General features: G+C 30.5%; 1 protein-coding gene across 1 annotated transcript in view; it reads left to right on the forward strand.

Annotated features, from left to right (window-relative positions):
• Positions 1-13,319, forward strand: part of LOC106688521 (zinc finger protein 493) — a 43,526-nt gene extending 30,207 nt beyond the window's left edge. The window contains exons 9-11 of the mRNA XM_024361792.2: positions 718-765; positions 891-950; positions 11,402-13,319. Coding sequence (XP_024217560.2) covers positions 718-765; positions 891-950; positions 11,402-12,819 — 1,526 coding nt within the window. The 3' untranslated portion in view covers positions 12,820-13,319. The remainder of the gene's footprint in view (positions 1-717; positions 766-890; positions 951-11,401) is intronic.
• Positions 13,320-16,548: the final 3,229 nt, after the last annotated feature.

Genomic DNA, 16,548 nt, shown 5'->3' on the forward strand with positions numbered 1-16,548 from the left:
TCCCAAATCGTTAATTGCTAAGCAGAATAGTGTTGGGCTGAGGACACAACCCTGTGGGAATCCGCTACTCTGTTCGTGGTCAACGGAAAATTCGCATCCTATTTTCTCTCTCTCTAAATGATGGTTGTTGTCTTTTGTTTTTATAGCCCTGATGAAGACCTGAAAATCAGGTCGAAACGTCAGCATAAATAAATATTTTAGTTTATTTATGTTGTTTTTTGCTGACCGCATCCTCCGACCATCTTCTCCAATCAATGAATATTTAGAATTGTAATGCCATTCTTTTAATTAATTTTATTGGTTTACACTCTCTATTTAATCAATGATTTCCAAAAGATAGGATAAATCATAAAGTTGTCCTTTATTTATGATAGTTTTTAAGAATTTGGGAAGTTTCTATTTTTTAAAATTTGCTTTATTGTATTATTAATCAGTGTTCTTTACTATTAAATTTATATAATTTATTTCTGCTGAAGTATTCAGTATCTGACTGTATCATCTACAATATGTTTACAGTTATGTTATTGTATAAATAATAAAAATGGCTCATAGATTATATTTATTTTCATTAATAAATGTTTAATTTTGCAAATGGATAAAAACTTTTACCAATTATCTATAATATGAGTACTGTTAAATAATTATAGAAATATTGATTGAAGATTGTTAAAAGTTAACTTATATTTCCTATGAAATAATTATTGGGTATTTTTACAGTATCCATAAAAGATATTAATGAAGGCGGAATACAAGAGTTCGATTATGGTGAGAAAAAATTTAAATAATTTATTCCACTTGGGTTATGTTTTGTTTTCATTCTGATAATGTTTGCTTGTCTTATTTTATCATTGATTCATGATTTTATCATCTGTTATTTATTTTTATTTTAGATGAAAATATCCCTGATATTTCAATTAAAGAAGAAATATCTGATGAGACCTATTCCTGTGGTAAGTTTCACCTTTTTAAAAGTATGAATATTTAGAAATGAGGTTTCATTCTTTTGATCAATTTTATTGGTTTTATTATTTATTATAGCAATGTTTACCTACTTATTTAAAGACAGTTTCAATTAACAATTATTAGTTGTTGTTGTTGTTTTTTGGGCCTTTAGGGCGTAAAACCCTGAGGTCATCAACGCCCATGTTTCGTGCTTAATAATTCTATTTCATTTATATTTATAATTCTATTTCACTTTATTTTTCTCTTTAAATAATTTCGAAAAAAAATTTAAATAATTACTTCTTTTGGTATTTTTTATTACGTATAACAGATTTTCTGGTTTAAATCTTATTCGAAAGGCCATTCCTTTTAAAGAAAACTAAGACCATTTCCACGTTCTTCTAGTCATCATTCAGAGGATCCGATACACTCAGTCCTACTCCCAATCTACTCAAGTTCGCAGAATAAAAATGACATTTCTCAAATATGTGACTGATCGTAAATACACTGTTGCAGTATTGACATTTTGGCGGTGGCTGCTTACTGATTAGATATCTATGAGTTAAACTTGTATGACCTATTCTCAATCTGGCAATAGCTACCTCCTCCCTGCGATTGGAACGGTTTGATGTGGTCCATGGTTTAGTGGTTTTTTAAATAGTTTTTAATTTGCTTGGCGGGCTTTCATCCCACATGGCTTGCCAACTAGATGATATCTCATTTTTCATTGGAAGACTTATTTCTTGTGGTGTCAGAATGGCTGCGCCCTGACCTGGAAGAGCAAGTGCTTGTTTAGCTGCAATGTCCGCCTGTTCATTTCCAGTGATCCCCACGTGACCCGGCACCCATATAAGAAAACAGTTTTTCCCATGTTTTCGAGCATGTTGGTAAAATTGTGAATTTTTATGATCGGCGGGTGTTTCATGGCTTTTAGCGAACTTAAAGAGTCGGTAATGATAACTATGGTAGTATTCGTTACTGTCATGGAGGAGTGGAGTGCTGAGGCTATTGCATGTAATTCAGCTGTATATACACTGCATAATTTATGCAGTTTTATTTTATGGGTTGAGTTATTTGTGATGAAAGAGGATGCTGTAGAGTCGTCAGATTTTGATCCATCAGTATATATAAAAAAAGGATCAGGAATATTTTGACAAAGACGTGAGAACCTAGTTCTGTATTCAGTAGGTGACGTACTACCTTTGGGAAATCGGGATAATTGGAGCATTGTATTTGGTAGCCTGTGTATCCATGGAGGATTGCTGACTTCCGGGATGTACAGAGGTATTTCTTAAAGAACTCAATAGCAGTATGTGTTCTTTCTGCCAACGGGAGTGTTGAATTTATTTTATTTCTAAAAAAATTTGAATATTTAGGTTTAAAGATGTATTTATGCGTAGGGTGATCGTTTTGAGGGTATAATTTTGAAATATAGTTTATCGCCAGTTTTTTCCTTCTGAATAAAAGAGGAGGTAGTCCAGCTTCAGAACACAGACTAAGAATGGGGCTAGTTCGAAAAGCGCCGGTATCCCTGTATGATGAACCGCATCTAGTCTGGCAAGGATTCGGTGTCTGGCAGAGCTGTAAATGAAACATCCATAGTCCATCTTCGAGCATATTATAGTCTGGTACAGTTTGATAAGTGTGTGCCTGTCTGAGCCCCAAGAGATGCCGCTAAGAAAGCGTAATATATTTAATGTTTTTATTGCATTGGATTTTAATGTTGAGATGTGCGTTTCCCAATTTAGTTTTCGGTCAAATATCATCTCCAGGAATCTGTGGTTATTTGTGTAGGGTATTAAAGAACCGCCTAAATATAGTTCAGGAGATGGTAGGGTTATTCTTTTTCGGGTGAAATGGAGGCATTTAGTTTTCTCAGGTGAGAACTCGAGACCGATTGAGAGTGACCAGTTATTAATTCTATTGATTGCTTCCTGTAAATCATGTTTTATGGTAATTGTATTCGCCGATCAACAAATAATGGCTAGATCATCCGCGAATAGTAGCGGTTTAACCCCCCTTGGCAAGTTGAGTCCCAAATCGTTAATTGCTAGGCAGAATAGTGTTGGGCTGAGGACACAACCCTGTGGGAATCCGCTACTCTGTTCGTGGTCAACGGAAAATTCGCATCCTATTTGTACTCTGAAGTGGCAATGTGAAAGAAATTGTTTTAAGTATTGGTAGATTTGCCCTTTGATTCCGACAGCTGATAATTTTCTAAGGATTATATCAATTATTAGTTATGTAAAGATAGTTTAAATGAACAATCATTAGTTATTTAAAGATAGTTTAAATTAACAATCATTAGTGTTTTTTATACAAATATTTGCAAAGGTGCATCTCAACTAGACAGATAATTGGCAAACTTATAGAGAAATCCTTGACTAGGATTTTCAATCTTCTAAAAGTAGCCCTGATGAAATTTCAATTTTATTTTTTATAGTACTAAGTCTTCTGGGTTTTTATTTTTCTTAATTCTAATATTGCTTTCTCTCCATAGCCTTTTTCATCTCTCTGTAGTTATTCTTTATTATAGTGTATGCTTTTTCTTTTTTTCTCAGTTTTAAGAGAATTAATTATATCCAGTGTATCTGTGATGTGTTGAGTCTTCTCATGATGATTATTCTTATCATAATAATGTTCTATGATACTCTGGTCAAAAGCAGTTTTACAAAATGTTGACATTTTGTTAGAAAACTGAAATAGTTCCATTTCCACCTTGGCTTCTTTCAGGGTGCCTGGACTTGGAAAAATCAGGGAATTCAAAAAAATCTGGAATACTGACACAGTGGAAAGGTCACTGTTAAATCTCAAAACATGACATGAATATTATTACACAAGGGTTTATTAATTAAACTAATAATTATTTTATCAATAATTAACAAACGATTACAAAATGTTTCTCATTCATTAGAACAATCCCCATCCTCCAGCTCCAGAAAAATATATATATATATCTGCCAATACAAATAACAATTAAATTTTACATAAGAATCCTTCATTATATTTTAACTATCCTTCACCGATCAGGAACACTCCTATGCCCTTCAAGATGAAGAATTATTGTTACTCATTTTATGGGAAATAAGGATTTTTATGGGAAATTGAACTTACTATTTATGCATAAATTTTCAGTATATCGCAAAAATCAGAAAAAGAAACACTTTAAATGGTTTAAAAACCACTTGTCCTTTTTGTTGTTAAAGAATATTTTGTCAGGTTTCCTAATCTATAACTTCGAATCACCTAACGTAAATAGTTTTTTAGTCATTGCTTCCTATTAAACAAAAAAAGTAAAGCTTCTCCATTTCTATAAATAAACGGCCATTTTCTATATAAACTTTTGTTTTTGAGGTCTTCTTGAACCTTGTTAAATATTTGAGGAGAAGATGGTTGGGGGTGCGGTCAATGAAAAACACAAATAAGTACGATTAACTTATTTTAATGTGCCAATGTTTCGGCTAGAGTTTCTAGCCTTCTTCAGGGCTAAAAACAAAACAAGATAACAACCACAGTAAGCATAGAAAAATAAAAAATATATAAAAAGAAAGTATAAACAGAATAATTTTACACATACAATGAATAATTTTACAAAATAGAATTAATAAAATGAAGTGATGAGAGAAGCGGGAAATAAAATGTATACTATTTTATTAATTCTATTTTGTAAAATTATTCATTGTATGTGTAAAATTATTCTGTTTATACTTTCTTTTTATATTTTTTTTATTTTTCTATACTTACTGTGGTTGTTATCTTGTTATGTTTTTAGCCCTGAAGAAGGCTAGAAACTCTAGCCGAAACTTTGGCACATTAAAATAAGTTAATCGTACTTATTTGTGTTTTTCATTGACCGCACCCCCAACCATCTTCTCATTTATCATCCACGGTCAACTATATATCATAATTACTTGTTAAATATTGCTAAACACTTACCGGTCCACCCTTTATATTTATATTTCTCTTCGACGTTTTGATATTTAGGTATGATTTATGTTTTGGTTTAATCACTAATACTGGGCTCCTCAGACTAATTTTCATACTTTTTATCTTATTCTGGTTGCACATCTGAACAGAATGGATTTTCTCATATTGGCACGTGTTTTCAGCGACCCGAACACGCATCAGGTTTTGTAACACAAGTAAATTATAGGAACAGTGTATATTGTCTAAGCAATAATTTTTCACTCCATTAGTGAAAGTGGCAAAAGTGTCGCTCTGCTTATAAAGCTGTAGTAGAGCCACAAATTTTAACCCAATTCAGCTTCAAACTATTAATATTCCAAAATATGGATTAATTTTAATGAACTGTAGAAAAATTAATTTATAAGTTTCTGATGGTATATTTTAAAACATGTTTTATAAATCAATGTTTTTGAATTTATTAATTAATTTTTGAATCTTATCTGAAATGTCCTTTTGAACTTCCAACTGAACTGTTATCATTTAACTCTTTTAATTAGATAAAAATTATTATTTTTAAGTTCTGAGGTGTACAATTATAATAAAGATATGAACTGCTAAATGTTTCTTTGTTTGTTCACATATATAATATATTTGTGTGTATGAATTTTTTTTTTTTTTTTTTATAAGTGTTGGTGGAAATCTTCAAAAGACTCACCAAATGATATGCCAGTCTCTCATACATGCTTTTTCACCTACTGATAAGTTTCCATATTATTCGCCAAGATAAATTGGCAAAAAGTTGATTTCTGTTTGTCAGGAAAAAAATCTTGTAGTTTATAAAAAACTATATTTTAAATACTATTCAACTTATAGATAGCACTATACTCAACTAACTAGCACTCAAATCAAAACTAGTTGAATGTACTATAATGTAGGGAAGGAATACGAAAGCAGAATATCGATATCAATATTATATCAGCACTAAAATATTAATATTCAAAAATATCAATATTTAAATATCAAAAATTTAACAAATTAAAGAAACAGCAATTATAAAACCATAATATGAGGAGAAGATGGTTGGGGGTGTGGTCGAATTAAATCACAAATAAGTTACTTCTACTTATTTCTTCTCCTCGTATAAGTCATTCATAGTCAACTATTTCTCATGATTATAAAATGATAATATAGAAAATCATAGGACTTATTTCATATTATACCTTATCAAAACATATAAACATTTCTTAATAAAGGTACAGCAAAGCAACACAACCATAACATAAACTACATGACAACCATAACATGAAAATAACAAATATTACAACACCTACTTACAACTAAAATATAATTGGATAAATTGTTCTCAGAAAAAAAATTGAAACATTTCAATATTCCAATAATCTCCTATTTAAATTATGGATATTAACAAATACTATCCAATTCAAATATTGACGTATTCGGGATAAAAACTTTCCAATAGTTATGTTTGATATAGATGTCAAACTTTAGTAATGATAATCCAAGAAAATATCAATATTTTATTACTGAAAGATTTTGATATTCAACTATCTTATTAAAATCCATACCAAAGTTTGGCAACGATATTCTAACAAACATTAATGGAAATATTGACATTTCATTAGCGACAGGTTTTGAAATATTGAAGGTCTGTCAATAAAATAGTTATATTTTACTGTACTGTTCCGATTAAATTATAAAATACAGACAGACATACATATCGATATTGATCCAATTCAAATATCAGTACCCTCAACATAAAAATATCCATAGTTTTTTATTTCAATATCAAACTTTGGAAGCGATATTAAGTATATTAATAAAAATATGGATATTTCATAAGTCAACAATTTAGAAATTTTAAGGAGTTTTTCTGATTAAATATTTAGTATTAATTTTGATATAGATATTTGACATTCTTAATAATAATCTATATCAAATGTTGGCAAATATATTTTAAGAATATTTAAATAAAAACCTATATTTCATTTTAAAAGTTAAAATGAAATTATGTTACCTGAACTGAGAGCTCCTGTGAAAGTCTTTCCTCCTGACAGATAGAATATAGTGCTGGGGATTATTAATTTTGGGTTGGAAATGTTAACAAAAAAATATGCTTGAGGAAAACTAAACAGACAAAAATGAATTAAAGGGAAGAAAATCAATATGATTAAGCAAATAAAGCAATAATGTTTTAAAAATATATGAATTATAAAGAATAAAATACAAGATAAAAAAATATATGAAATAAATTACTTCTTTGTATTAAGAAGAAAAAAAAAAACCAAAAACAAAAAATATTTATACTATGTTTATAATAAAGAAAGAAGAAAAACTGCTAACATATGTGTTGTGAGCAATATTTATATAGAAATGTCTATATCTAATCTTGTCCAGATGAGTAAGCAGAGATACTCTTGAGGTAAGAAAAAAGTAACGGCAATTTGGATCAAATGTGTTTGTATTAATAAACATTAATATTTTGTTTCAATATTTTATTTTGATTTTCAACTTTTTTATTAATATTGATTACCAATGTTGATAATGATATTCCAAGATTATTTAATCAAAATATTTATATTTCGATAAAATAAGATTTAAAATTTTAGGGTAAAATTTAAATTAAACATTAAAATTTAGTTTTGATATCTTATATAGTTTTCAATATTCTACTATCTTAATCTCAATGTTAAACTTTGGTAACAATATTCATGGAATATTTAATTTTGTAAAACTATCAAATTTTATGAAAACTTCTAAATTAAATATTACAATTTTATTTTGTTGCATCGTATCAATAATAATATTCCACTTTCACACAAATATCGACTCCAAACATTGGTAATACTACTCCAAGATTATTAAATCAAAAAGACTAGTAAATTTTAGGGCAAGTTTAAAAATGAAATATTGACTTAGTGTTTTGATATTCAATATCGATTTTAATATTTAACAATTCCATTGTTAACTATATAAAATTTTAGTAATGATATTCCGATGTTATTTAATCAAAATATCCGATATTTCATTAAAACAATTGCAAAAAAATTTTATCTAAATTTATAATAAAATACTTACATTTATTCTGATATTAGATATTTATACTGATATTCCACTTTATAATTAATTTAGATTTAACACTTCGGTGACGATATCCCAAGATAATGTAATCAAAATATCGATATTTCATTGATGAGAATTATGAAATTTTATGAAAACTTTTAAAGTGAATTTTAAAAGTATATTTCATTGTATTTTATCAATATAAAAATATTTCACTTTATTACAAATGTTGAAATCTAATATTGATAATAATATTCCAAGATTATCGAAATATCTATATTTTATTAAAAAATGTCCAATAAATTTCAAGAGTAAGCAGAGATACTCTTGAGGTAAGAAAAAAGTAAGGGCAATTTGGATCAAATGTTTTTGTGTTAATAAACATTAATATTTTGTTTTAATATTTCATATTGATTTTGATATTCGACATTCTTATTAATTTCAATATCAAAGTTAAGTTATATATTCCGAAATTATTTAATTCAAAATATTTTATTAAATGAAATATCAATATTCCTATTAAATAATTTCGGAATAGCGTTACTAAAATTGATATCGATATTAATAAGAATATTGAATATTTGATGTATGACATATAAGGTAATAAATATTAGCGTTTGAGTAAATTTTACTTGATTAGGGAAAATTTGGAATATTTTATAAATGGAAATACGGAAAATAAAATAAGCTTCATAAAATTCTGGCCATTGATATTCTATATAAATTCTGTTCATAGATATTGGTAAATTGTAAAAATGTGTAAATAATTGTATTTATAACAAATAATTGGATATTTATAAAATATATAAGTATAGTATTCTTTATTCTTGTATCAGTGTCCAAATTCCCATTCAAAGTTTAACTGTATCAACATTTATTAATTTCATTTAATAAGTAAAAAAAAGATAGTAGTGAATTATGTAAAATCAATTGAATTTGATGTACACCTAGGTAAAAAATATTATCTCTTTGAGTAAATTTTAGGACAGTACTAAACATGGTTCAGGAAAATCCAAAGTGAAAGAGAGGTGCCTTTGTTCTTCTCACCACTCTGAACGCATGCCAGAAAAGTGGCCTCTCTTGACAACATATTATTGTCATATGTGCTCCCAATCCACCATTGCTTGATGACAATGTATCATCAACCTTGGTCAAATTAAATACATATTTTTACCTTCATCCGAGTCGATAAACTCTTCCTCCTGTTTCATGTATCTACAATCATCTAAATACTATAAAAAAATATAGTATGATGATAGTATCCTTGAGCTCTTGGTAATCACTTTGAACAGCATTCAATATGAATGTTAATGTTTCAATTTCATTAATAACGTAAGTGGAACACATCAATTTATTTATTATTACCTAAATAATTCATAATAAAGAAAATTTATAGATGTGATCATCTCCTAAACAAAGCGTTAATGGATATACCTTGATAGGTAAATTTTTTCATGTTTTGAGGTACTTAATTCATATTTTAAGTACCTTCTTAATTCATATTTTATGGTGCCTCAGAAGTCCAAAAATGAGAATTTTTTTCCTCCAACATTTTCAATACTACTTATAATACAGAATGTAAGGTAGAGACAGTTGATATATGTATATATAAATTAAGTAAATTGTTTCCATCATTAAGTTATTTAACCTATTGTGGTTTTATGTTGGTCCAATCAAATATAAAGATGTTTTTGTGTTTCAGTTTTCATATACATACAGCTGATAAAGATGGCAGTATAAAATAATGTAATTTTGTTTTTTGTATAGATCAGGGGTGACCAGTAAGTCGATCGTGAGGCCAATTTGGGTTGATCGTCTATTACTCGCAATGTTTGGGGTGGAATCCCATGAACTTTGAAGCGATTGTAGAGGATAAAACTTTCAAGCAATCAGACATATTTCATATGGATCATAAGTTATTAATTATCCATGTTCTTTCAATTCCTCTGGATGTGAGTTTTTTGGCCCTTTAAATAATTATTGTTGTTTTTTACATAGGTAGATAAGCCGGGTATCTGTATTTTAGTACGATGTTTACTCAGCGAGCTATTGATAGGTTAGCAAAAAGTAAGTCATATTATTCTTTCATGACACATTTTCCTTGCCCAAAAAAAAAAAAAAATGCAAAAGTGTAATATTGAAATCAAACTATCAGCCATACTTTACTTTACTAGCTGCAGCTTTATAACAACTTTTTTATATTAACGAACAAATAGTTGAACAACTTAAACATTGCAATTAAAAAATTAAATTGCATTAGTAAAGTTAGTAAAAATCTATCTTGAAAAAGTGTCGGAAAATGAAATTTTTTAGGTAACGCATGCAGGGAATGCTGCTATTAAAAGTTGGGTCTGGAAATTTATTTTCTCCATTAACCTATATCTCGAAAACTTAATAAGTGATTAAAAAAATAAAAAATAGTTCTTAACATATATATTACTTATCCACCTACACCTCGCAGGAATACACCTGATACTGAAACACAGTGTGTAAACATATTATGCATTTCACAACCCTTCTGCCCCTCTAGACTACTCCTATGACAACAAGTTGATTGTGATACACTTATAAGATAAAAAGTAGATCTTATATAGAGAAAGTTGGCCGTCCCAGGTATAGATCATCAAAGCGATGAGATCAGTAATTGATGGTATTGATTTTTTTAATGTATCATCTGTTATTGGACTTTTGTGTTTGATATTAAAGTTTTAGCCATTGTCTGTTTTAAATAATGTATTTGGATAGTGTGAAGAGTCTTATGGTAGATGAGTTTTGAAAATATATCGAAGAATATAATTTTTGTGATAAATAACAATATCTTGTAACTCAGATTCTTCACTGATGATAACCATTGCCACTTTATCCATTGTTAGTGCATTATACTGTCTTTTGTGTTGATCAACTTGTCTTTTATTTTTATGATTCCCATTGTGTGATCATCTGATGGTATTTGTTGAACAATGGTTTAAATAATCGATTTAATTGTTTGTGTTCATGAAACAATTTTTGTAATGAAACCATAATTTCTCATCTCATGCACTGAATGCATGACTTGATAAATTTGTGCATCAGGGTTACTCTAAATAATATAATATTTTTCTTTAAAACAAATATGGGATTATAAGCAAAATATATTTTGTTTCATTAAAGAATTAATATTTCTAAACTTTTGAAATTGTATTGTGAGATTGGCCAAAATTCTGGTTAATCAAATAATTAACATTTGGAAATGTTGTGAAATTACTATTACTAGTAATTCAATTATTGCTTAACTGATGGATGTTAAGTAGAACTGAAAAGTCCAAGGGGTAGATAGTGCAAGTGGGAAGATTGTGTTAAGTCAGACCTCACTAACTGGTTTTGAAGAAGGTTAGTGGAAGGATATGTGGAGACAGTTGGTGGTATTGGCATTGAACCTTCTGGTTCAGTAAGCATTTATATATTTATTTTTAATGCAGATTTTTGTTTTTAGGGGCCATAGGTTCCGTGCACCAGTCAAAGATCGGTGAAGAACAGAATGATTTGGAATCAACCTTCGACAGCAATTTGAAGAAAGGTATGATGTCTAATAGAGCTGAGAACACTCTTAAATGTCCTTATTGTGAATATAAAGTTGTAGAAAAAAGTCTTATCATAAAACATATAATGGTACATCATTCAATTCAGAAGAGGAAGTGTCCTCTTTATAAATATGAAACAGTGCCTACTAATTTAAAACATCATAAAATTAGCTGTCATGCAGATGAGAAGTTCTATCAATGTCATTACTGTTATTATAGAGCAGTAAAAAAAAGTCATGTAAAGCAACATATAATGGCTCTTCATACTGGTGATAAGCCTCATAAGTGCCCTTATTGTGATTATAAAGCAACACAAAGTGTACATTTGAAAAGACATATAATGGCCTATCATACTGGTGAGAAGCCTCATAAGTGTCCTCATTGCGATTATGAAGCAACCCAAATTTGTCATTTGAAAAAGCATATTATGCACCGTCATACAGGTGAGAAGCCTTATAAGTGCCCTCATTGTGACTATAAAGCCACTCAAAGTGATACTTTGAAAAGACATGTAATGTCCCTTCATATAGAGGAGAAGCCTCATAAATGTCCTCATTGTGACTATAAAGCAGCACAAAGTGGTTATTTGAAAACACATATAATGCAACATCATACTTATGAGAAGCCTCATAAGTGTCCGCATTGTGATTATAAAACAACTCAAATTGGTTATTTGAAAAAGCATATAATGCACCGCCATATAGGTGAGAAGCCTCATAAATGTCCTCATTGTGACTATAAAGCCACACAACGGGCTACTTTGAAAAGACATATAATATCTCTTCATACAGAAGAGAAGCCTTATAAGTGTCCTTATTGTGACTATAAATCAACACAAAGTGGTCATTTGAAAACACATATAATGCACCGTCATACATGTGAGAAGCCTCATAAGTGCCCTAATTGTGACTATAAAACAACACAAATAAGCAATTTGAAACACCATGTAATGGCTCTTCATACTGGTGAGAAGCCTCATAAGTGTCCTCATTGTGATTATAAAGCAACACAAATCGGTACTTTGAAAACACACATCCTGTCCCTTCATACAGATGAGAAGCCTCATAAGTGTCCTCATTGCGATTATAAAACATCACTAATTGGTAATTTGAAAACTCACATAATGCGTCATACAGGTGAGAAACCTCATAAGTGTCCTTATTGTGACTTTAGAGCAACACAAAGTTTTAGTTTGAAAAGACATATAATGTCCTTTCATACTGGTGAGAAGCCTCATAAGTGTCCTCATTGTGATTACAAAGCAACACAAATTGGTAGTTTGAAAAGACATATGATGACCCTTCACACAGATGATAAGCCTCATGAATGACCTTATTCTAACATCAAAACCTGCCATCAATGAAATGCTTTCTGCAATATACATCTGTTTGGCTTGGATGGAGTGGCATAAATCTTACGTTGTCTGAAATGTCTTCCATTAAACGGAAAATGTTTAAGTTGTAGTAAAAGAGTTTAAAATTAACTTAAGTTTTGAGAAACAATTTATATTCCCGTAAATTTGCCTTTGATAATTGAATTTTACTGGATCCAGGGTCAGTTCGAGCCTGTCAGTGTTAGCAAATTGAGCTATGTGAACGATGTTCTCTTTGTGGGATGCTCTTATAATTTCTTTTTTTAAGAAAAGTAGTAATTTTTAATTTGTTTATAATCATTGTAAGTCTTTGAGATTTGTCTGGAAGATATTATCTCTTCATTTTCTTATTATTGAGAAATCATTAGAATAGAATACAGAATCAAAATAAAATTCTGGAGGTAAGTCTCTCAATAATAACAAAAATATACAAATGAAATTATTAAGAAGTTTAGAAAGTATTATTTTATTTACTTCCCCTCAATTTATGGTTTATTCCCAACTCCTCATTCCTTCCCAAGAGAATCTTGGCCTAAAAAAAGTTTCAATATTTTTTGTCACATTTCTAAATTTTCACTAGTACCACAATTTGTATTCAAAGGGCCCTATACCTATGTTTACTCTATAGTATACATGTGGTTATTTATATTTAACCAATGTTTTATGGTTATGTCGACATAGTTATTAAGTGATTAACTTTTTTTTATTTAACATTATCAATACTTAAGGCTTTTAGTTGACAGAATGACTTAACTCCATAAAACCATTCTTAGTATTTTCAATAACAGTTTAGCATTGATTTAATTGCCGAGACCATGTGTAAATTTTTGTTTATTGTTATATTTCTGTTATTTTTTTGAAAAACATAAATTTTAAAAGTCTGGAATGAAGAATACTATTATTTCTGTTAAAATTTGACTTGGCTAAACTGCCAATTGGAAGGATCATTCTAAAAATTAGTGCAGGGAAATATTTGTTTTGGAAATAAAATAAATTATCTTTTATAAAATGAGTAAGGATTAATTGGTACTTTCAAAACATATATTGTTCCTTTATACAGATGAGAAGCCTCACATTTATCCTTATTACAATTATAAAACAACAATAATTAGTAATTTTAAAAAGCATATAATGCGCTGTCAAACAGGTAAGATTCCTCATAACTATCCATACTATAAAGCAACACCAAGTGTTGATTTAAAAAGAGATATAATGACCCTTCATACTGGTGAGAAGCATCATAATTGTTGTTTTAGTACAATAAATAAAAAGTAATCAAGACATGAATGACCATGCAGGTGAGAGGCTTCATAAGTGTGCAATTTATTTCTTATTCTTAATCAAGTTTAACTTCTATTTTTTATTCAATTACTTTTATTGAGAAACAGTTCAAAGCTAGAAAAATAATGCAAAACTGAATACAAAATAAAAGTCACAATTTTCAGTTGCTTAAACAGGTATTGAACTGAAGCTGTGAAACTTGATATAGATTATACATTTCCCAGGGTTGTTCCATCACAGGATAGCACAGAAGAAAGATAAGACGACCCATGGTATACCTATACTGACCTATATCCACCATGAAATATTTGAGACCTTGGTCTTGCCAGGATAACGAGAGGAGTTTCAGATTAGAGGTTGCTACTAGGAGGTAAAGGAAAAAATTGAAAGAGGATACCAGAGAGCTCGGTCCTGTGTAAACTAGTGTTCAAAGAGTTCTTGGGAGAGCTAGAGAACAGAGGGTTCTTTGCCATGAAGCAGATGATGTGATGTCACTTCTAACCTGGTGTATTTAAGGGTTAGGGTGTCACTGTCACTCCATAGGCTAAGCAGGATAGGGATTGTGATCTGGAGAAAAGGTGCAATAAAATTATACTAATTTAAAATTAAATGGTACCACTCCCTTCCCCCAAATAATTGTAAATAAGGTCTGTAAATAAATTTTTAAAAAATGAAGATTATTGGGATAAATACTCCACTGTGGCCTTACTATATATGAAAAAAATGCCAGGGATTGGTCCTGTCCAGATGCAACCTGTCAGCAATTTTAAACATACAAATAGGCAAAGAAATAAGGAAGAGGGAAAATCTAGGGAAGGAGTGTGCACAGGACTTAATAGACCCCAGTGCGCGGTAGAAGGAGTCCTGGATGGAGATTTAAGAGTTGGGATGAACCTATTAGTCGCCTATCACCGCCCAATAATACTCCAACCCCCTGGAGAAGAAGAGAATATCACGATAGCGTGAAGGAGAGGATGGGAAACTCGAGAAGATCGAACCAGGCGAAACACAGATTTAGTGACCTTCACGAATATAGCAAATGGCAAGGGTGCGCTAAGGTTGGGCACCTGGTGGCTCAATGCCCTCACACATGATGTTTCGAGTGTGGGACGGAGAGACATATTGCCTGGTAGTGCCCCTATGCTTATCGGCGACGGGAAGCAAAGCAGTCTGAGCCAATGAGTGTAAATAATGCCCAAAGGATACGAAAGAGAATCTCGTGAAGGACAATTGGTTCCGCAAGCGAATCCACGGATATATGAGAATCGTCCGAGGCTTCAGAAATGGAGTTGATGGAGAAGAGGCGAACAGGGGTGACTCAGGTAGTAGCGGAAAGAAAGAGGAACCGAAGAACGAATTTGGGGCTAGTGCCAGCGGAGGGGCGACCACAGACTACTGAATTTCAGCGTGAAGGGAGAACACAGCAGTCTGCCTGTTATTAGCGTGAGAGCAGGGCGGTGTCTTGTCGATGACGGATACTCAAATACCATTCTGTACCAGGAAGATATGGAGAAGCTGAATGGTGGAGAGAGGACATTCCAAGTACAGTATGTAAATGCCAACCCTGCGTGGTCTCTGAAGCTTAGAGGAAGAGCTAGAAATAGGATTGATCAAATGGAGAGCTAAAGTGGATAGCAATACTAGATAGTGAACCGCACATCAGGGATAGCAATACTAGATGAACAGCACATCATCCTACAATCGTCTATTGTGGCAATTAAGAGCACATCGGGGGATGGAGGAAGTAAAGATTGATCTTCACAGTATCTGGAAAGGACAATATGTTTGAAATTAAAATAATTTGATGTGAGGGTGGGCGATCTTAAAATCGGTAAAATTTTCAATTTGTGTTACTCTGAATAATATTGAAGAACCCTAACATGTATGAATATGAACAAAACAGAAAAACAATTACTGTGGAAAGAGCTAAACTAAACTTCATTCAATGAATATTTTTTATTAATAAAAATTCTTTCCAACTAATTTAAAAAATAAAAATCATCCAATAACTGTTATTATTATCTTTACTGAAAAAAATAATGTATCAATCTCAGGACTATACTGGTGGGGAACTACTTTTCCAAATGATAATTTTTTTCAACAAATCTTTGTATTTGATTTGTTAATATTAATTTTTCTCTTAATTTAAGTGCTATTCCGTAACTTCTATAATATAAGGGTTTATCTGTTTTTGGTTTAACTCCCAGTGATTGTCCAATGTTTCTCCGCTTGTAACAAATCTAATTATTTTATTTTGCTATGAAATATATGAAGTGCAAAGAGTGGAAATTAAAAAAAAATAAGACTATACGTTTTAAATTTTTATATGAGCTTGTTTAGAAAGGATCGTTAAACTATTCCTCCGGTGACGTCATAACACGCCATCTTTCTACTAGTTCAGAGATA

The sequence above is a fragment of the Halyomorpha halys genome, unplaced genomic scaffold, assembly GCF_000696795.3.
Source record: "Halyomorpha halys isolate HHAL.00 unplaced genomic scaffold, Hhal_1.1 Scaffold1147.1, whole genome shotgun sequence".
NCBI lineage: Eukaryota > Metazoa > Arthropoda > Insecta > Hemiptera > Pentatomidae > Halyomorpha > Halyomorpha halys.